The sequence below is a fragment of the Patagioenas fasciata genome, chromosome 1 (assembly GCF_037038585.1).
Source record: "Patagioenas fasciata isolate bPatFas1 chromosome 1, bPatFas1.hap1, whole genome shotgun sequence".
Classification (NCBI taxonomy): Eukaryota; Metazoa; Chordata; class Aves; order Columbiformes; family Columbidae; genus Patagioenas; species Patagioenas fasciata.
This window is the reverse complement of record NC_092520.1, coordinates 127,787,048-127,807,573: the sequence shown is the minus strand read 5'-3', so window position 1 is coordinate 127,807,573 and position 20,526 is coordinate 127,787,048. Positions and strand designations below refer to the sequence as shown.

Sequence of the window (20,526 nt, the reverse complement as noted above, 5' to 3'; positions counted from 1 at the left end):
GGCTCTTACTGATTAAGTGCATTCTGTATCCACTTTGCTACCCTGCCAAGCATAGGAGTATACTAACAACTTACTGCAAAGTAGACTGTAGCAAAATTCACAAGCAAATCAACTCCTTTGCAGTAATCATGTCTGCTCTCCCCATTGGTATCCATTGAAAACTCATAATTGGCTTGTGTTTGTTATCAGGTAACAACAGCACAGGCTCACTTGTGACTGCCCAAGAGCAGGGTAACATAGAATCATAGAACCATTTGGGGTGGAATCCGCCCTCAAGATCATCAAGTCCAACCATAACCTAACCCTCGCATTAAACCATGTCCCTGAGAACCTCACATACATGTCTTTTAAACACCTCCAGGGATGGTGACTCCACCACTTTCCTGGGCAGCCTGTTCCAGTGCTTGACAACCCTTTCTGTGAATGAAGTTTTGCTGTCTCAAATCTGAATGTGTCAAGGTATCCATCCTCTCGGGCTTTCAGGACTTTTTATTGCATTTTTATTCTGCTATTTTGGGCAGACACCTGTAGTGAGGAACAGCACAGATGCAAAGCTCAGGGTGTTTGACAAGGACACTTGCCTGGGTCTGTCACCTCACCCTCTGCCAGCCCTCCCTGCGCCCTGACACCGTGAAATATAAATAGTTAAAGGGGTAAAAATACTCACCACACCACAAAAAATATAACTAAAGATAAATAACGTGGGCCTTGTTCTTTCCCTCTTTCTCTGCTGTCGGGCAGGTTTCACACCAGCAGATGCTCCGGGGAGCAGGGTACAGCTCCACAGGGCAGGGAGCTGCCAGAAGCTCGGCACGAGGGACCCTTCCTGCAAATTTAAGGGTCTACACCATATTCGGGATTTCTCCCTCACCCCCACGTCTTTTATTCAAACGCACAACCAGGGCCAGCAGACAGCGGCCCGCCCCAGCCCCCTATCTGGCAGCCCCTGCAGGCAGTTCCGCTGCCAGGGCCAGGGCCACCCCAGGCCTGCCCGCGGCCCCTCAGAGGATCCGAGCAGGCTGAGGCGGGAAACCTTTCCCGCCTCACCCCGAGGCCTCCCCGCGGCGGCAGCGGTGGGGCAGCGGGTTGTTCCTGAGGATTTCGGCTGGACGGGCGGGGTCCCGTCCCGCGCTGCTTCTACCAGGGGGCAGCAGCCGCCCTCCCCTTGCCCGGGCCTGAGGTTTGGGCTTCTCCTGAACACCTACCCCATCGTACCAGCGCAGGACACCAGGGTGCAGGTTTTTCTCCGCTTGGGTGCGCGGAGGAAGCGTTCTCCCTGTCCCATATCCCCTGGGGCCTCGGCCCTGCCGAACAGGGGGGCTGTGTCTGCCTTTGGGGGGGATTCTCCGCTCAAATTTAGCAGGTGGTGGGATGAGGGTCCAAGTAGTGTTTGTGCTAAAAGATGGTTCCATGGGGTACCATATAGGGCCAAGAGCGTCCTCCGTATGAGGTGATGATCTGGGTGGTAATTAACTGATCTGCAGTCTCGTTTAGGGTCTGCTCACAAGTGGTCTCCAAATGGAAGGAGAGAAGGAGCTGTGCGATGCCATTTCTGACAAGATCACAGAAAGGCATCTCTCCACTGAACTCTATGAAGGTGAGGAATACTCCAAATTAATTCAGTACCTTCATTAACATAAGTCTGGTAGTCATGTCTGCATTGAGTTTACAGCCATCAGGGATTAAGGATGGGGACAATCCTGAATCTGTGGGTGAAGAATGGCTGTTGCCCTCCGAGTCCAGCCTTAAACTAGGGTTTAATAAGGTCTTAGAATCTGGAAGTCCCTTTCCTTATCTTGCTTTCTTGCTGAGCATTCATGTTTACTTTCATTAAGAAGCTGAGGCCAATATTTGGAATGAAGATGACAGTCCCCTGACAGATGATCTCGAGAACATGCAACAGTGTGAGACAGTACTGGAAGCGATACTGGAAGATAATGCTTTCCAGAGATGTAGCAAGGCAGAGGCCTATGAGAGCCAGCGTATGTCCGAAATGGACCAGAAGGACCTCCCTGGGGAAATACAGGATGATGGCATTCATCCGGAAAAGGCCCTTGAGGGCCTCCAAAGCATCCCTCTCCATCCAGAAGATGCTACAGGAGATGATCACTCTGGATACGGTGCGCATGAGGAAACCATCAGTCAGACATCAAATCTTCAGCAGTGTGAAGCAGAGAAACCCCACAAATGTCCCAGATGTAACAAGGGCTTCAAGTGGTGCTCTGATTTGATTAAACACCAGAGAACCCACACAGGTGAAAAGCCCTTCATATGCAGTGAGTGTGGGGAAAACTTCAGAGTGAGCTCCCACCTGATCTCCCACCGAAGAATGCACACAGGAGAAAGGCCCTACCCGTGTCTCGAGTGCCGGAAAAGCTTCAGCCGAAACTCTCACCTTATAAATCACCAGAGAGCCCACACTGGCGAGAGGCCTTTCAAGTGCATACAGTGTGGAAAAGGCTTCAGGGATTTCTCAACACTCACCCAGCACCAGCGAATCCATACTGGCGAGAAACCCTATGGCTGTTCCCAGTGTGGGAAGTGCTTCAAACAGAGCAGTCATGCTAACAGGCACCAGCGAATCCATACAAGAGATAAAAACCCTTATGTGTGCTGAGTGTGGGAAGTGCTTCCAAAACAAGACGCACCTCAAGCAGCCTCAAGAAACTTCACCTGAAGTAGAAAGCAGGACAGCATTTCCCTTGGGTCTGTGAACATGGGTGCCTTGCTGTAAAAAATATATATATATATACATATATATTTTATGGTGTGATTGAAAGAAGGAGGAAACCACCAAGGGGAGGATCTCTGTCACAGTACAAGTAGGTTGCCGATGAGGTGGGAGGGAGAGGCAGCATAGGGGCAGAAGTGGGAAAAAGTTTCCTGTCAGCAGGAACAGTTTGTTCTGGGGATTGAGGGAAGGGATGTTGTAACAAGAAATTGAGGGGAAGCTCAACAAAGGAGGAATTTGGTGCTTGGAAATCTGATTGTTTGGAGTACAGCCCTTGGAGAGATGAAAAAAATCCCACTGTCTTACCAAGAAAGCAAAAATGACAAAGCAGGGTCTGGCAATGGGAGCCCACATTCGGGAAATGAGTCACCAAACTGCGGATGAAAAGTTCTCTTTTTTTCTCTCTGGCAGCGTCTGTAGGTATTTTAGGAGCTCTGTTAAACCTGGGCAAAGATGTCCTAGTTTTCTGGTACATGTTGTAATATTCCAGCTCTTTGATGTGTTAAATGCTTTCCCCTATTAAATAGCAGCTCTGCTTCTGTTGTTCATCCCTGTCCTTTCCTGTTCTATTTCTGTGTGCCCGGATTGTCCTTTCTACTACTTCAGTGACAGCAGACGTGGCTGCGCCCATCATCAGTCTCACTGGACATTAGGATGAAATCTGACTAGCCTAGGAAAAAACCAAACAAACAAAAAAGGTGTTACTGTTTGTTAAACACCTTTTTACTTTTCTGAGCAGGGACTGGTAATGACCTTCAGCAGTATTTTGTCTTACACATCCTGAGAGCCTTATTGAAGCCTGGAGGCAACTGAGATAACCATGCATATGTAAATGCATGAAGTGATTTGTAGCTTTACTAGCAGCACTTAGAGGGCTGTGAATTTTACATGCCTGGGAGTCTTTTGGAGGCTTATGGCCAGTTCAGAGCCTTTTGCCTTGGAATAGAGTACAAGCAGGTAACTGGAAGGGAGTGGAGTATGACTGGTGGTGACTGGAGGGAAACAGCCCGCAAACAGGGAGGCCCAAAAGGGAATGGACGTGAAAATAGAACTGGAGGGGAACAGAGGATGTACAGAGGGCAATGGAAAGGAACCATCTGGTGAGAAAAAGGCCAACAATGTAGGAGACTGGAGGGGAGAAGAATGTGAACGGTGGGGCTCAAGGGGAAGAAGGCATGAAGGGAAGAAGTTTGGAGCTAAACAGATTTTCACCAGAGAGGTCTAGCAGAATGAGAAAATGAAGACCCAGGCACATTCTCTTTCCTGTCCATCATGTCTCAAGCCACAAAAGAAGAGGCCTCAGCTGTCCTTGACCAGCTTTGCAGATCCTCGTACCCTAACCTTCCACAAAGTTCAGAAACTGCAAAGTTGTTGACTCTCCACAGCCAGACAAATGGCACCACTGAGCTTCTGATGTCTCAGCTGTCCCCCGCTCTGCCTGCCCTCTAGACCTCTTGCTTTTGCTCTCTCCATTGGCCAGCTTGTGGCTCCAGAGCCCAGGGTACCTGGGGTAACAAAGCTTTTTGGGGTGGATCGCATTGAGACACCCCTCTATCTGGCTGCTGCCTCCCTTCTTGCCTCTGCTCAGATTGTGGGGAGAGCATCAACACCTGTGTTCCTGAAGCCCAGGGTGGGCAGCGGAGTATAGGAGTTAGAGCAGGGGGGCAAGACCCTGGAGATTTGAGTTCTGGTGGTGTTTCTTTCTGGGGCTCAGAGAGAAAATGGGGGGGTCGGACACCTGGGTGCCCAGGGAAGGCAGTTGGGCCTTGGAGATAGAGCAAACCCCCCCCCCCTTCTATGTTCCTGGTTTCCCTCTATCCCTGAGTTGTCCCAGGTTTTTGGACAGCAAGACACTGGGTTGCCTGGGACAGCCACAAGGTGCAGAGCCCATCTTCTTTGACTTGTGAGATGGTGAAAGATGCACAAACCAAGAGGACTGGCAGGGAACAGAACTCAGTTGGAGGGGAGAGGGGTGGAAAAGAGTGCCAAGGGAGGGGTCTAGCAGGGAATAGAGTGGGAAGAGATGGGACACAATGGGTAAAAGCGCAAACACAAGTACTGGAAGGGCAATGGAGCATGCACAGAAGGGGAACAGAAGGCAAAGGAACAGGATAGGAGAGGAACGGAGCTCAACAGGAGCTGGAGCTCAAGCTGGAAATGACCAGAGCATGTACCAATATTTCAGAAAGAAATTTTAGGGCATATGAATGAAATTATGCAGCCTAATTGTGCAGGTCCTTATTTAGACATGAAGACTTACACATTTGAAGCCGGCAGAGCAGCAAGGCAGAAGCACAACGACTGTTTCTCACACTCGTGTACCTGGTGCAGTTGGTAGCAACGGGGCGAGGGGTGCCTCACTGCTGCCATTCTGGATGAATGGCTGACTGACGTGGGATTGATTTAACCTCATTTTGGTTGATCTTGTGGTCTAGGTTTAAGCAAAACTGAAAAATCAAACATACAATTTTGCTAATTGCAAAGCTAAGCAACAGGGCCTGATCGTATCAGCACTGTCTGTGAGCAGCAGATGATCTTAAACCATATTTTATTGGCTGCCTTTCTGAATAAGACAATCACCCACTCTATGAAACATTTTGTTTAAAATTGAGGTTGGCCAAATTATGTTCAGACTACAGCAACTGCTGAAAACACCTGGAGAGGGCTCCCAAAATTGCCCTCCATTTGTCTGTGGTACACACAGACGTGTGCCTCGAGCAGTTCCATGCCACCATGTTGTTGGTTCGTTGATCAGTGTCAGCACCTTGCTTCAAAATGCTCTACAATTAACAGAAAAATGGGAAGCTTTGACTCCTACTTAAGTTCACTGGAGTGAGCAACTGTGACAGTGAAAGGTGCTTCAGTCACAGGTTTCTCACTCCTGTGGTGGAAGCGTGACAGGAAAACTGAGCATCTGTCCGTGCTGCTGTTCTCTGTGGAGCTGCAGCTTACCCTGAAACACCAGCCTGCAGGCTGGAGCTGCTGAGACACATGGGTCTGTTCTGTGATTTTGGGCAAAGGAATAGGGCAGGACCTTTGTAAACTGCTGCTATAAGTTTAATTGGAGCAAATCATGGCCTCTCTGGGGAATTCATTTATTTATTAAAACTATATTTTTTAATGTGATGTTAAGACAAGAGAGTCTCATAGTAGGGGTTATACAGCTGGTTAGTAGTCCTCATGCTCATGTGCTGCTTGTCTGCCATAACCAAACTCAAATGTGTTAAATAATATCTTGTTTGTTTGTTTGTTTTTGAACTCAGCACACACATCAGTTTGCCTGGTGCAGACTGTATCCAGGAGTTTGCAATTCCAAATTTCATTTTCAAATCCCCTATTCTTTAAGGTTGCTGCAAACATCCCTACTCTCCATCAGTCTCTAGAGGAGTTATCAGCATATGGTGTAGCAGGGGATGAGTGTCCTTCGGGATGGGTGTCCTTCAGCATGGGATAGATCCATGTGTGCACTATTAAAGGAGGAACTCTGATGGAGGTGATGAGAGTACCACTTGCTCAGTGGAGAAGGATGGAGACGTTGACATGTTTATCTGTGAAGTGGTGGCATTCAAATGACATCTGCTATACTAGTTTGCCGAGTGTTTACAAACCCTTCAATGGGAGCCTGGAAAACTTCCTTCTGGGCCTCCAGAATATGACTGGAAGTTCTGCTGCCTTGTATTTGACTGCTTTGGATCTTACATACTTAACCCAAAGTGTTGCTAAAGAAAACGGTAGTATTTGCACTGGGACACTGAATAATTAAACTCAACACAGACTTCAAGCTGCCAGCATCTCTGGAAATGTGATTTATTTACATTAGTACTGAGTCAGGTGAAATGTTTCTGTTCATACCATCATGAACAGAACAGAGCTGTCTTTTAGAGCTGTCATCAGCATCTGAGCTGTATGTTTGAGAAGCAAACATTGGATCACATCTAGTTGTTCAGACAGGTTCTACATTTTTGGCCCACAAGTCAAGTTATGCATTCTGCAGAAGCTCATATGGCCAGCAGAAAAGCACAGAGACAACACATGTGCATCTATCATCTAAAGTCAGCCTTTGTTCCCAGCTGAAACCTGGAAATAGCGTAATTTTTTTCAGCGCTGCTTGTTTTTCCTCTGTTCAGAAATGTCTTGGCTCTGTAATGGAAACCCTTCAGCGACCAAGATTGTCCTGCAATATTGTTCTTCTTTTCGTCTTGTTAAAACTTGTTCTGCTGGGCAGCCATCAGATTTATTGCAAAATTGCTAACCAGGAAAATGAGAATGGATGAGGAAGTCTCCCCCTTCTCTCCCTCCACACAGTGTTCCAACTAAAACTGTGTTGCACTTACATTGTACTTTTGGCCTCACAAGGCTCACAGTGCCCAAATGTGCTCTCAAGTTTGACTGTATGATGAATGGCACATGAAACTGGACAATGCTCTTCCAAAAGTGAGCAAGATTTGTAACAGCTTTTGCAATCAGGTGGCTTCTACCTGCTGCGTGTTTGGTAGGGCTGTCAGGAGCTGAGCAAGTGGGGTATAGCTGAGTAGCACATATTTGTAAAGTGTAATTGTAGTTCTAGGATGACCTGAGCTTTATAAAAGCCTTTAAGGTGGTGTGGAGTGAAAAGAAGGGCTGATGTGTTCACACCATGGGAGTGTGTGGAGTCTTACTAAAATAGTGTCTTCGTGCTGCACATGGTGGATGTGGATTATATGGTAATGCTACTCTCATCAGCCTGTACTCAACGTTTCGCTTCTATTTATTCTGGGTTGGGAGGGGGCAGGGGGTGGTGAGGGGTCTGCTACACAAAGTCTTTGTTTAAATGCTTTGTAGTTTGCTGCTGCTGCTGTTCACCCAGCTCTCTTCTGGCTCCTGGCCCTACTTGTTTAGCCAGGTCCCAGCTCCTCCTAAGACTCAGGCAGTCTTGATTTTCAGGTACTGCCTTCTCTGTGGGACCATGGAGGCAATCCATTGACCAGTGGACTGATTGGCCTCTTCCCAAGTGTAGCGGGGTGTGTAGTCAAAATCCTTCTGCGCCTTTCTATAAGAGAAGGTGAATGGGGTGTTCAGTAGAGTGACCAGGTGGCGGTTGGTGGAGGGGATGTATCTGACAAAGGGCCTGAGCAAGAAGCTCACCAACTCCAGCAGGAGCGAGAAGTAATACAACATTGTCAGAGGCATGGGGAGCTGGGGCTCAATTCCAAACCCCAGGTCCTTGGTCAGCTCGTAATTTAAATCTGCGTAGCTCATATGAGGAGTGTCATCTGAGATGTAGTAGAACTGCCCCCTGATGTGCTTGGCTTTCTGTGGGACCTGCAGAGCTTTGGCTGCCTGCACATGTGCCCAGGCAATGTTCCCCACGTACACGGGGTTCACCAGAGCCTCTTTCCTGGAGAAGCGCAGGTAGACATTTTTGTTCAACAGACACTTATCCAGATGGCCTAGAAGAAACGGGCATCCTTCTCCAAAAATGTACATGGATCTCAGGGCACAGGTCATCAGTGTGCCACCATCCTTTAACACTTGGCCATCTGCTTTCAGCACAGAATCCTCTGCCAGCCTCTTACTCTGAGCATAAGGAAATTTTGATTCACTCTCATAAGCTGTATCTTCATCACCATTGAAAATTGGGTCACCTCTACAGTTTGGGCCTGTCACTTCTATAGTACTCGTGTATATGAAGTGCTGGACGTTACAGCGGACACACGCCTCCAGCAGCAGCCGAGTACCTTCAAAAGAGAAACAAGCAAGTCAGTCTAGAACTCTCCAAGCAAGAAAAAGTGGGCTTTTTAGTTCAGAAACAGCATTTCTGGCCTGAACTTGGCCAGATCTTCCTACTGTGCAGCTGGAGGAATTCTATTCTGACCTGGGCAGTGTGTTCAATGAAACTGAACCTGCTCTGCATCTGTATTTAAGTGATGTCAGTGCAGCCACCAGAGGTAAATGCAGATGAACACGTCATCTTAATTGCATGTTGTGGGGTTTTTATGTCAAGAGTCAAATTTTGCTCTTGCTTCAGTTAGCATGGATGCTAACCACAGATTCAGGGGCTTGGGCCTGTTGGTTGGATTGGCTTGTCTAAGACAGAGAACCTTCAGAAGCTGCCCCTCACATTAGGTACCACCGATCTTGAATGCTGAAGCGTGTTTTCCAGACTTGAGGATGCCCTTGGATGGTTCACTATGCAGGGACAGAATTAATGTGGGACCAGGAGGTTTGCTCCAAAAGCAGCTTCACCCAGTGGGAATCTATCCACTATTGAATTGCCCTCAGAGGAGGGCATGAAGGGAAAGGTCTTCTATCAGAACAATGCATGATACCATATAGTCAAAGGGCATAGAGTAATGTGCAGTGAGCAAAGCGATGCTTATGTATGTATGCCTCCCTTTTTGGCATATTCTGCCTTTCACTTGCACTAATACAGGAGTTCTTACTTTTAAAATCCTATCATAATGATTTTATCGAGGAGAGCAGAGGTAAAGTGGGAAGATTAAAGCCTTTCAAGTAGCCAGGAGGGTTAAGCTAGGAAAGCACATTAAAGGAGAAAATAATAAATTGGGTTATTTTAATTCCAAGTAGACTCCTTTTCTTCTGAGCTTTGAGGCAAAATTTAACTTATTTGTTGTGCATGGTGTAATGAGAAAGGTTATATGTGAAAGAGCCAGTGACTTTGGAACAGAAGATAGAGCTGAAAGACATGTGAAAATGTCTTTGGCAAAGGAACATTAAACCAAAATGACTGATACTATATCAGAAGGGCATGGCCTAAAATCAAGAGGATAAAATCAAGCACTAACAGTGAGGCACATAAATGATCTAACAAGTCTGCTTAGTCTGTTACAACACCTAAAGACAGCACAACACAGAACAGGCTGGCATTGCTGAAGAGAGTATAGTGAATAAAGGGAGTTCAGAGGACCAAGAAGTACTGGCAGCAAAATATAGATCCATTAGTGACTGGGGAATGATAAGACTTACTGAACTGAATATTGTTAAGGCACTTTTGTTTGGATTATATTTAATTATTTTCTTAATTCTCTTTCTCCTAAAAATTTACTTCCCTTTCTAAAACAGTATTTTTGCTCTGAGGCATTGTGTGTCATGTGAGACAGAGGAAAGCCCTGCACAGTGGCAAGTTTAACTTGTTTCCTTCTGTTCCAGTTTGTGAACATCCACGTCTGATTCCTTGACACATTTGGATTGTAAAAGTTCTGTTTTCTAGCAGAAGCAAAACTTTCATCCTGCAAGTCTATGAAGTACGTAGCAGTGTCTTGGTATGGATGGAAATAGGGAAGAGGACTGAAGTAATTGCTGACTGACCTTAGGGTCAGTTTGCTGGCGGAGCAGGCCTGGTGTGTGCTTTCATTCTGCCAAATGTCATCATCCAACCCTCACTGGGCCAGGGAACTTATTTCACCCGCAGACATGCTCTGCTAGTGGGGGATCTGAAAGGTTTATGAAAGTCTAAACCTGCCAAAAGGAACAATGGGGAAGACTTAAATATACCCTGTAGATCCGATTCCAGCTCAGACCTAGAGACCCTGCTGCTTTGGGGAGATTTTAATAGTTGTTTGGTTTTTTGTTGTGGTATTTTGTTGTGTTGATGAGTTTTTTTCCCAAAGGGTCTAAGCAAGACATTCTGCTGTGAAAAACAGATTGTAGCAGTCCTATGGTCATAAAGATAGAGCTTTACAATTCCTCTTTCTGAACCACCACCCCTGGATATTTATTTTTCATCCTACCCAATGCACAGGTTTACAGGAGCTTGCCTTTCTGCTCTTCCCTCCTGGCAGTGACCTAAGGAGCTGCCCGCTGGGCTCTAATTTGTGGTAACTGACAATTTGCGGCTTTGACTGAGCAGAAATGAAAGGGTCTGGAAGCTGAATGTACAGGCAATGAGCCAGGCTAAAACAACCAAAATGCCATCCCGCTGTTTTTAAGGTGCATGAGAGAGAACTCAGATGCAAAGAATGCTCTCTTGCTCTGAACCCCAGTGAGCAGCCAATATTTGTAAAAGTGGTGCCTGTAGAAATATGTTCCTTATTTTTCTGTCAAAAAGCCCTCTATCTGTGGTGGAGAGGAACAAAGAACCAGGAAAACTATTCACTTAAATAAGAACATCTTCCCCAAATCTTCACCAAAGCACTGCAACACAACCAGGGAGGTCAGTGTGCACACAGATTAGACAGTACCAATCCTCTGAAAGGCACAGAGGGAGATGAGATGAAGTAGTTCTTTTAGGAAATATATTTAAATTTCGTGGCAGGTGATGCCACACAGGCCATTACTAAGCCAAAATCTTTGCCTGTTATCTGATATTTGCATGAAGAATAGGGGCTCCTTAGTAGAAAGAGAGATCCCATCACTGAGTGAGAAGTTGCTGAAACCCCTCCCTCCCATGGCCTTGAGCTTGTTGGGGGATTTTTAATGATAAAGTGGGAAAGCACCTGCTTGTCTGAACTACATTCATGCACACACAGACATAATGGCAAATGGGAGGAAAAGGAGAAGAGAAGGAAGAAAAATAACAGGAAGCAGAGAGCCACAGGGTCTGGGACATCAGTAGTGCAAGTTTGCTGTAATTGTGGCTAAAGCCTGCAGTGTTTGTAAAAATTCAAACACCTACACAGGTGATGAAGCTACATGGAGAGAGAGAATAAGAGCCAGTTTTCCTCAGATGTGCTTTGGGATTTCAGGAGTGAATTGCTTCCAGAAATTTCCTCTAAGCATGGGATTATGGCTCTCCCCACTGAGGGTAGAGCCTGTGCAGATCTCAGGATGGGCCTGTGTGAATGGTGACAAGGCTAAACAATCCTGCAGTGCCCTGTAGTGGAAAACCGGTGCATACCAGGTGTGGAGTGACAGAGCTGCATGGGGCTGCACTTGTGCATGCTTTGCACTCACTGGTATGACCACACAAGATGCAGAAATCCCAGTTAATCTGGCTCAAAAAAACAGGCCAGGTGTTCCCTTTCCTGAGCAGGGGATGATCAGCACATAGTAGACATGGGCTTGAGAAAGGTGCTTCACTCGCTCACCTGTTACATTGACTTCCCAGAGCAGCTGCTTCTCTATGAGGCCCAAGGTGTCAATGATTGAAGCCGTGTGGATGACAAGGGAGACCCCCTGACAGGCACGGTGCAGGAACATCACATCTCGGATGTCCCCTTCCAGGATTTTCACCTCAGTCTTACCCTGGAACTCTGTAACAATAGCAGAAAACAAAGTGAAAGACCTTACCGGCGTCCTAAGAGGAGTCCTGAAAGAGTGGTGAAGGGCTGTGAGGAAGCTGATGCTGCACTTGGGAGGTACTGACAGCCCAGCCCAGGCACAGGAATTATATTTTAAGGCTGGCAAAACAGAGGGCATTTTGCAAGAGCTATATTGTCCAGTACTAATTACAGTGTTATAGAAGTCTATGTTGCATTACCTACTGTATTTTTGGAGGCAATATTCAACGCTGGTTTTTGTTGTTGTGGGTGGGTTGTTTGTTGTTGTTGTTTTGTTTTTGTTTGGTGTGGGTTTTTTGTTTGTTTTGGGTTGGGTTTGGGGTTTTGTTTGTTTGTTTTTAAAGAGAAATCTTTCCCACTACTAGCCAGGGCCTAAAGCATCTTTCAGGTATGACTACTTTAAAGTTTGGATGGGGAGCTTTAGCTATTCATGTTCTGGTGACTGGCTATTTATAAAACTGTTAACCCAAGTATACTGAACAGCCAGGCACTGCTTGCTCCTGTCTTCAGGGTGATGGATGAGTTCTCTCCACCCACAGTATGTGTACACAGAGCTCTGTTCACACCTATTTTCTGTCCCTAGACCTTCCCCATATTGCAGCTCTTCTAATAAATTACTTATAGTTCTGACACATCTTTTTTATGTACCTCAGCCAGGACTTACCGTGCCTCTTCTAAGCCCAGCTCTGGCTCCATTTCAGCATCTGTGCTGTGGGGCCATTTTTAGCATGCACATATTTTTGGCCCAAATCTGAGCTCTCAAGGCCGCTTTCCTGAGCTAGCTCAGCCCTGACTTGCTTTAACTCCTGCTTTTTAAGCCCTCTCGATCCCCAGCAGCTAATGCATGTGACCCTGGTGGAGCTCTAGATCTCAGAGCCATTTTTCCCCTAAGTTTTGCTGGGCAGAATCATCTGTTATATAGCCCAGAACTATACTAACAAAATTGCATCAGCTCAGGATGATGACCTGGAGAAATTTGTACTCTGAGGTGGTGCTGCTCTCCTGGGAAGTCTGCTGGCTTGACTGCAGCTATGCCATGGGAGAGGAGATTACTTTTTCAGCATGACTTACAGCTTTTTAAAGGAGGTGGTGTCCTTACAGCAAGAGACTCTGCTGTGGCTGCACTAGAGGGCTCCCCAGGCACAGCTACTGGGAAGGGACTGCAGTGCAGGCAGATCCTCTGTCTTCTTCCGGCATCACCAAATGCTTATTTTAGATAAGAGAAGAACCTGATTAATTTACGGAGTTTTTAGCCTCAACCATGACTGAATTCTAGTGTATCCTAGTGCTTTGTCAACAGCTCCAAAGCAGGCAGTATTTCATCCCATGTCTGTAAAGGAGAAAGACTAAGAGAGACAGCTCCTGGGATCTGGAACTGAATGGAAATATCTTTTAAAATGGTTTTATCTGATTATCTCTGTAGCTCCCTGGAGTGTAATACTGTATCAATTTAACAATTATTCTGATGTAACAGGCTTGAGGGGCTTTGTTTTTTCATCACAGTCAGTTGGTCAGAGATGTGAGATTTGTGAAACATTTACAAAACTGTTACTAAATCTAGAGTTACTGCCCTCAGCACAGTCACTGCCACATGCTCACTTCTGCTCTTTTATTTTACAGAGAGCATTAATTTCCTAGGGCTCTGTTTCCAGAAGGTTTACACAGACCTCTACTTGCATGGACGCAAAAGTATCTGACTATGGGGCCTGGCTTTTTGTTAAGCACCTGGCAGTTAGATTTGCTCTCATAAACATTAATCTTTGTACAGCACTTAGGTTCATGTTCTCCACGAGAAAGACTTTGTGGGGTTGCAGTGAACCAAAGGACTGAAATACAAGGTTTTTACAATGTAAATTCTGACAGGTGACCCCTTCAGAGTGGCAACTGTGCCTGGGCAGGAGTTAGGAAAAAAGGAAATTTTTACATGTGCAAATCAAAGCTTTCAGGAGAAACAGAGGAGAAAGCTGTCCCTTTTAAAGCTGATCACAGGGACAGTCGGTACCAGTCACTAGAAAGCTGCTATCTGCTTTGTGCCTTGTTTGGGCTTGCAGTTTAAGAAGTGTGAGTGATATGAGATAGGAAAGCTGCTTCTCCATTCCACTTTAGCCAGTAGAAGTTGCTCTGGTAATTACGAGATGGGCCTTGTTGACTCTGTGAGCATTAGGTAGATGTCAGGAATCAGCATATTGATCTTGTTTATTTCTAGGGGAAGAGGAAAGATGAACTTGGAGCTGAGAGAGAAGAGATGACTGACAAACAGTGGTTTCAGTCTGAGATGGACAGCAGAGAGAAACTTGATTTTCATCTCCACAAACCATTGCCCAGGAGTCAAAAAAACATGTGGGTGTCACGTGGAAGGGAGAGGAAGAGGATAAAGTCAACTCAGCTCTCCATTTTTGCATACAGTGATTATGAGAAAGTACCCATTCACCAGGAAAGCTGCTTCTGCTGTCCCAAAGGTTTCTGTGTCCTCTGAGCTGTAAGCAATGCTCCCTGCTTGCAGGGAGTTTTTACAGGGTAAAAACATTACAGGGTAGTTTTTGCTTGGAAATACCACTACTCACTGAAATTCAGTGTCCTGTTGTGAGCAGTGTCCAACTCAGCAATCCAGTTAGACTATTTGCCCTAAACTGTCTTTCTCTTTTCTACGTGTTGTTTAAAGTTCAAGCAAACAATAACATCTGTGAGACTTCAGTAGTTTGAATTACTTAATGCTTTTTTATAGAGCTCCTAAAGGCTGTGGGGTGGATGGTGGGGAAAGGTGGTCCTCATGAACAATCTTCACTGTCCTGGTTAACTGGATGGTTCATTAAAATGGTCTACTTTGTGTATTCATAAAAGAAAATTAAAAATTGTGTCTTATTTTGATTTGTAGAGGGTAAAGCAATTTATTTGCTTCTTTAGCACAGGGAAGCTGAGGTGTTTAATCTGTTCCCATTTCAGCTGCTGGGATGTTCTGTTGCTACTCTGCCTTTCTGTTTTGAATGGAGTGACAAAGCCAAATGAATGTCTGTGATGTTGAGCAAAAAGCCAGAAGAAAGTTTCCCAGAGCAGGAGCTTCCCCCAGCAAAAGTCCTGGGAAAAAAAAAAAACAAACAAACAACACATTCCTTCCCCCTTTTCTTCTACTTTGGAGCAGTACTCGGTGTACTGTGCAAAAACACTCAGTGCTCAAGCATCACACAATCCATGAATGTCTGTCTCTGAGAAATGACATGAAATGAGGGTTCAGGGGGGAAGATGTACAGAGGGATTAGACAAAGGAGAGTCAATGCTTTGAAATAGTGAGAAATCCTCTTGAGAACAACCTGGGAATTTCCAACTTTTCCACACGTGCCAGTGTAATAAGAATAAAACAAACAGAATTGCATAAGTGGAAGCACAGGAAAGGCAAAAAGATAAATTTGAAGTGGAGATGGGAGGTAGCAAACCCAAAGCACCAAACTACCATGTTCAATGTGATGTTTATTCTCAACCACATTGTAACTGGGCAGACTCCAGCTCACAGCACTTGACATTGATTTATCCTGGACTCCCTAGGGCTGTGGAAGACCACAAATGTCACTGTTTTAGGCAGACTGAGTGTTATGGTCGAGGTCTCAGCAGGAAACTTGCTCGGACAAAAGAGGAGTGTCCCTGAGCGTCTCCTGGAACAAAGAGATGTAACTTGCGTGTACTCCTATGTCTTACTCCCCACAGCCCTGACTCTGCAAAGATATTGGAAGTAAAAGTGCTCAAAAGCTCAGTGAGAAAGAAAACCACTCAGCTCTGCTCCTGGTGGTTCAAGAAATCCAAACAGCATGTGCCAGCAAGTAAAAGTCTCTGCAGCAAAAATAATGCAGGTCAGAAGACCCCACAGTTTCTGCAGCAGCTCTGCATTTGGAATGGGAGTCACTCTAATAGAGAAGGGCTTCAAAGGGAATGGCAGGAAGATATTTCAGGTAGTCCTGAAAGCACTGGCTTTCATTGTACTCTGGTCAGAAATGACAAGTCTTTGGTCATCAAGAAGTACAAAAAGCTGGGGGTTCTTCTCAGTATGTGTAATGCACAGATAAACTGACAGATGCAGCTATTCAGACTTCAAGGCTAGGAGCCCTGACAATAGGCTTGCTCTTGCTCTGGATCCTCTTAGGCAGCAGGGTTAAGGCAGCAAAGTGAGGAAGGACTGAAGCAATCTGCAAGCAACACCTGGATGTGGCTCATAGCTGAGCTTCTTGCCATGTACTAGAGAGAAGCTGCCTCATTTTTGTAAATACAGCATATCCAACTATTACTGATTGCCATTCTCGTCTTCTTCAAAGGATGAAAGAAATGAGTTTTTTAGGAGAGACCTGTGAACCTCTGAAGAGATCTACCTGTAGAGGCTGATACAGACAGGGGGACTGACAGGCAAAGTGCAGGGTCTCGAGGCAGTTCAAACACTTCTGAAATGCCAGCCTGTTGTTTGTACTACCTGTTTACAAGGCAAAAAACCTCTGAAAACTGATTTTTCCCTTCCTCCTGTGTTGGTCAGATAGGCAGCAGGAATTCTGCAGGGAGAGGGAGCATCTAGGCAGTGTTCAGTAGAGGAAGGAGGGAGTGTAAGGAAAGAGGGCATAGAGCTTAACAGGGCATAGAACTTTCCTGTTAACAAAAAAAGGAACAGTAAAACCTTTACCACAGCCCAGCCAAGACTCTGCTCACACAAACAATCGTTTTCACTCCCCAGGACTCTCCATTATCCCCACAAAGCTCTCCTGGCCTGAAGCAACACAGATGCTCCTAAACCACACACAGTCCTGCTGCTGCAAGTGCCACAGCCTGCTGCAGCTGCAGGCTTTGGCACTGGGGGAACTGTGGGGAAATCAGAGCAGGAGAGGGGGCTGCAAGGCTCAAGGGCATTCAGCAAAACCTCAGTAACATGCTGAATGAGATTTAATGAGGAGGAAGTCCTACTTGTATAAAACTGTCCTAAAGGCTTGTGCAATTTGCACCAGGCTTATGGTGCACTGTTACTCTTCTTTGATGAGACTTAAACACCCTATAGAAAGATTGTGGCTCTTCAGAAAATCGTATGGGGATATTCCATAACGATTCCCATATGCTTCCCTGGATAGAGGAAGAATAGTCTTGAGGTTAAGATGTGATCGAGGAAAGAATTGTCAAGTAAATGTCTGTGATGTAAGCACTTAAGAACTTGATTGAATTTAGGTTGCTATGTGTCTTTTTATAGATGTGCTCCAGGAAAAGGGACATTTAAAATACAATACTCTGAGCTGCTTTCCCCACCACAGATTGTTCCTGACACTGGGCATATCACTCATTTGTGCTGTCTAAAGTCCTTTCAAGAAGCCGGAGTCCTGACTTGCCCTTTGCAAATGGGTCCTGTCTCTTCTGTACAGAGCAAAAAAAAAGGTAATAATAATAATAATAATAATAATAATAATAATAATAATAATAATAATAATAATAAAATTTAAGATGCCTCATCACAGCTCTCAGCCAGCAGATCACAATTAGCTAAACTAATCACAGGTTGAAGAAAACCGTTAACACAACCCACAACTTTGCCACTGCCTTATAGTCCTGCACATCAGAGCACAGGACAATACACTCTGGGTTACACTGCTCCCCTACCTCCAGTACAGCAATGCTTGCACTTCCCTTCCCCTCAACAGAAGCGTGAGATTTTTGCACTAATTTTGCTCTGTGGGTTTTGATGTAATAGAAGGCAGGCTGAAACAACCTGTTTATTGCACTAACAGCATATATGTCTCTCTTCCAATCTAGAGAAGCCTCAGGGTTTGGCGAAGAAAACTCTTGCTTTTAGGTTTTACATCTGATTTCTATGCTGGAGGGAGAGGGAGGGAAAAAGCAAGACTTCCTTGAAGTAAAACCTCTCTCTGCAAAGCTGGGTTTGGGTGGAAGGTAAAGTCTTGCATACTCTGCAGCTGAAACAACATCATGTATACCCGCAATACATCGTCCTCACAAGATGGTACTTACTTCCAAACCTCCCGAGTGCTTCATTGCTAAAGGCTTTGTCCAGCAGTCGGATCTCAGCCAGTGCCTCCTCTTCTTCCAACAGCAAGCGGACAATCCTCTGGCCAAGAAATCCTCCTGCTCCTGTCACCAGACAGCTTACCCCAGCCAAGGACATTGCTCTGGTTTGCTCCTCAGCGGTGAACTAGCTTTCCCTGGAGCTCAGACTGGCTGGTTCACCTCCTACCTGAGGAAATGAGCATATGACATCAACCTCTGGAGTCTTTACAAATCAAAGTGTGTTACCAGAAAGAGAGAGTAATGGAAAAGAAACTCCATCCCCTACATTAAACAAAGGTTTTTAAAGCATATCTTACTTTTGCTAGCTATTCAAAAATAGCCTAAGCATTGTTCCATGCAAAGAAAAAAGCTATTTGCAAGCTATTACAAATTAAAGAAATCAGCAAATCTGAAAATGCTCAAAACCAACTTCAATGCTAAACAAACCGCACAAAAGTCTGCCTCAATCCTTGGTTCCACCTCTCTAATACTCAAAAGACTGTGAGAGAGATTTGCCTGTATTTATCTACTGATCAGCACCACCTCAATCTTTGCTTCTCCTCCCTCTTGCGTGCCTCCTTTGCTGCAAACGAATATGGTGCTTCCACCCCTCCCCTCTCATTGATGAGGAAGCTCTGGATGTGGTGAGGTCTGAGCCCCTACCTGCATGTGATCCTGTGTGCCTAAATCCTCAGAGGGTAAACCCTCATGCTGATAATTCTCTGTAGAATTATCTGTAGAATTACACTTGTTTGCGTAATGCAGTTTTAATATGAAAACAGAAAACTAATCTCTGGGATTTTGTATTCCTCCAGTATACCTGAGGTATTAAAGCTGTGAGAGAAATATCCGGTGTGAGAGTACCTGGTTAAAATAAAGCTGTAGCAGGCTCTTTGTGCCTTTCCTGTGTTATTACTTTTTACATATCCAAAACACAGGGAAAATGCCCAGGTGTTTCTCCCTTGGGTTTCACTCTAGTCCTAAGGAAACTCTTTTCTAGTGCAACACCAGGGCAGGGCTTAGGCATTAGCCTGAAGCTTGTAATACCTGCACTGCCTTCCCAGGTCTTTGGGCACTGTCAGGACGTGCTGACTGGAGCTGTGTTTTCTCTCTCTCAGACATGGATAAACAGACTTCCTAGCTGAAGTGAGATGATAAACAGGCAGCTGCCTTAAGTGAGAAGGAAGTTATGAAGAAGCCCAGCAACACACCTAATTAGGCTGAAATAACTGGAAAGAATATCACTGATTTTAGACACAGCTGGAATGGATCTCTAAAAATGCTTTACCTGCATTTGTGCAACTAAAAAACTCCGTTTTATTCTGTGGTCATGAATTTTGTTAACTCATTGAAGGAAGTCCTGAAGCAAAGTTATAGAAGCAGCACCATCACACTGTTACTTTTTCAAGCACAACTGGGCCTGCAAGTGGCAACAGGAAAGCAAAACCATTACTGTTCAAGGACAAAAGGGTTTCCAGCTGACGCTGGTGACGAACTTTTGGCAACTGTTTCAATCACAGTATCCTTGAAAATCCTTCCCTTACCCCAACAAAACTTTTAAAAAATGTTATCAGTGCTTCTTTCCTTGACTGTCAGGCAGGACCTTGGCATTGTATGTTCTTATCAGAAGCTGCTGCAGATTAATTTTGTGTAGTGTGTGCGTTTTGTGAGGAAAAATAACTGACCAAAGCCTGCTGCTGCAACCAGTGTTCTCTGAAACTGTGCTTCCTTTTCACTTTTAGAAAGGAGATAAAATGCCTCCAAGGGGCATTATAAAACAGACAAAACAACATCATAGCCTTCTAGAATAGAAAACATTTTCCTACACCAAGCTTGCCTATTAGAATAATGAAGCTTAGCAAAGGGGGTGTTTTATATGAGAATATAAGTGCTGCATAGGGGACTGTGGGGCCATTTATTGCTGCTGTGCTTTTGTCCTCTTCAGTGCTACTGGGTCAAATGCTTGGCTTAGTTTGAGGGAATTTTACACTTTGCTACACGGCAGCCTTCATTTGAACTGCCGCTTGTGGATGTCAGGGATCTGACAGCAGCAGTTTTCTCAGTTCAAGCACAGACCTGTTGATGCTTCTTGTGGTCCCACCTAGAGACAACATTTTCACCCTGTATTTCTTCCTGACATTGCTGTGTGGGGTTGCTGGGTGGCCTGGCAGCTCCTCTGTGCTGCAAACATGACTGGCTCCAGTGTTCCCTGTAGGACACAGAGGCAGACGCCAGAATGGGCTGTATGTCCCAGAATGGTGTCAATGAGCAACAAGGCCAGAGCACATCAGGCCTCTGACCACCAGGAACAACTGGGAGAAGTTAAAAGCTATTGCATGGGTCTGAGATTTGCAGACTTAAACATAATTCAGCAGCATCTAAAAAGTTTACCAACTCTGCTTTATTTGTCAAGACATAGTCATTTTTGAACTATGTTGTTGTCCTCTCCTTGACTTTATAATAAAATGAGGCCTTCACAATCTGATAACTGATGTACCCAGAGGTGGATGGTAGAATGGACTGCGTGCCTCGGAGTGTCATTTTAGAAAATCAGAG

The 20,526-nt window shown here is 45.3% G+C and overlaps 2 protein-coding genes across 9 annotated transcripts; one reads left to right on the top strand and one right to left on the bottom strand.

Annotated features, from left to right (window-relative positions):
* The first annotated feature begins 980 nt into the window (after positions 1-980).
* ZNF697 (zinc finger protein 697) lies at positions 981-3,364 on the top strand. The gene is given in 4 exon segments (XM_071803656.1): positions 981-1,180; positions 1,485-1,597; positions 1,839-2,607; positions 2,609-3,364. Coding segments are annotated over 3 exon segments (954 nt in total). The 5' UTR covers positions 981-1,180; positions 1,485-1,518; the 3' UTR covers positions 2,715-3,364.
* A 3,143-nt stretch (positions 3,365-6,507) lies between these two features.
* On the bottom strand, positions 6,508-18,532 carry LOC136109025 (3 beta-hydroxysteroid dehydrogenase/Delta 5-->4-isomerase-like). Of its 8 annotated transcripts, none has more exons than XM_065851395.2 (4): positions 18,514-18,532; positions 17,935-18,157; positions 11,758-11,922; positions 6,508-8,448 (listed from the first exon to the last, which is right to left on the bottom strand). In XM_065851395.2, the coding sequence occupies exons 2-4, from the start codon at positions 18,086-18,088 to the stop codon at positions 7,634-7,636; spliced, it is 1,134 nt and encodes a 377-aa protein (XP_065707467.2). In that variant the 5' UTR covers positions 18,089-18,157; positions 18,514-18,532; the 3' UTR covers positions 6,508-7,633. The 8 variants fall into 8 exon arrangements, with proteins under 8 accessions (XP_065707467.2, XP_065707441.2, XP_065707449.2 ...); XM_065851369.2 differs by lacking the exon at positions 18,514-18,532 and adding an exon at positions 18,418-18,503; XM_065851377.2 differs by lacking the exon at positions 18,514-18,532 and adding an exon at positions 18,423-18,497.
* Positions 18,533-20,526: the final 1,994 nt, after the last annotated feature.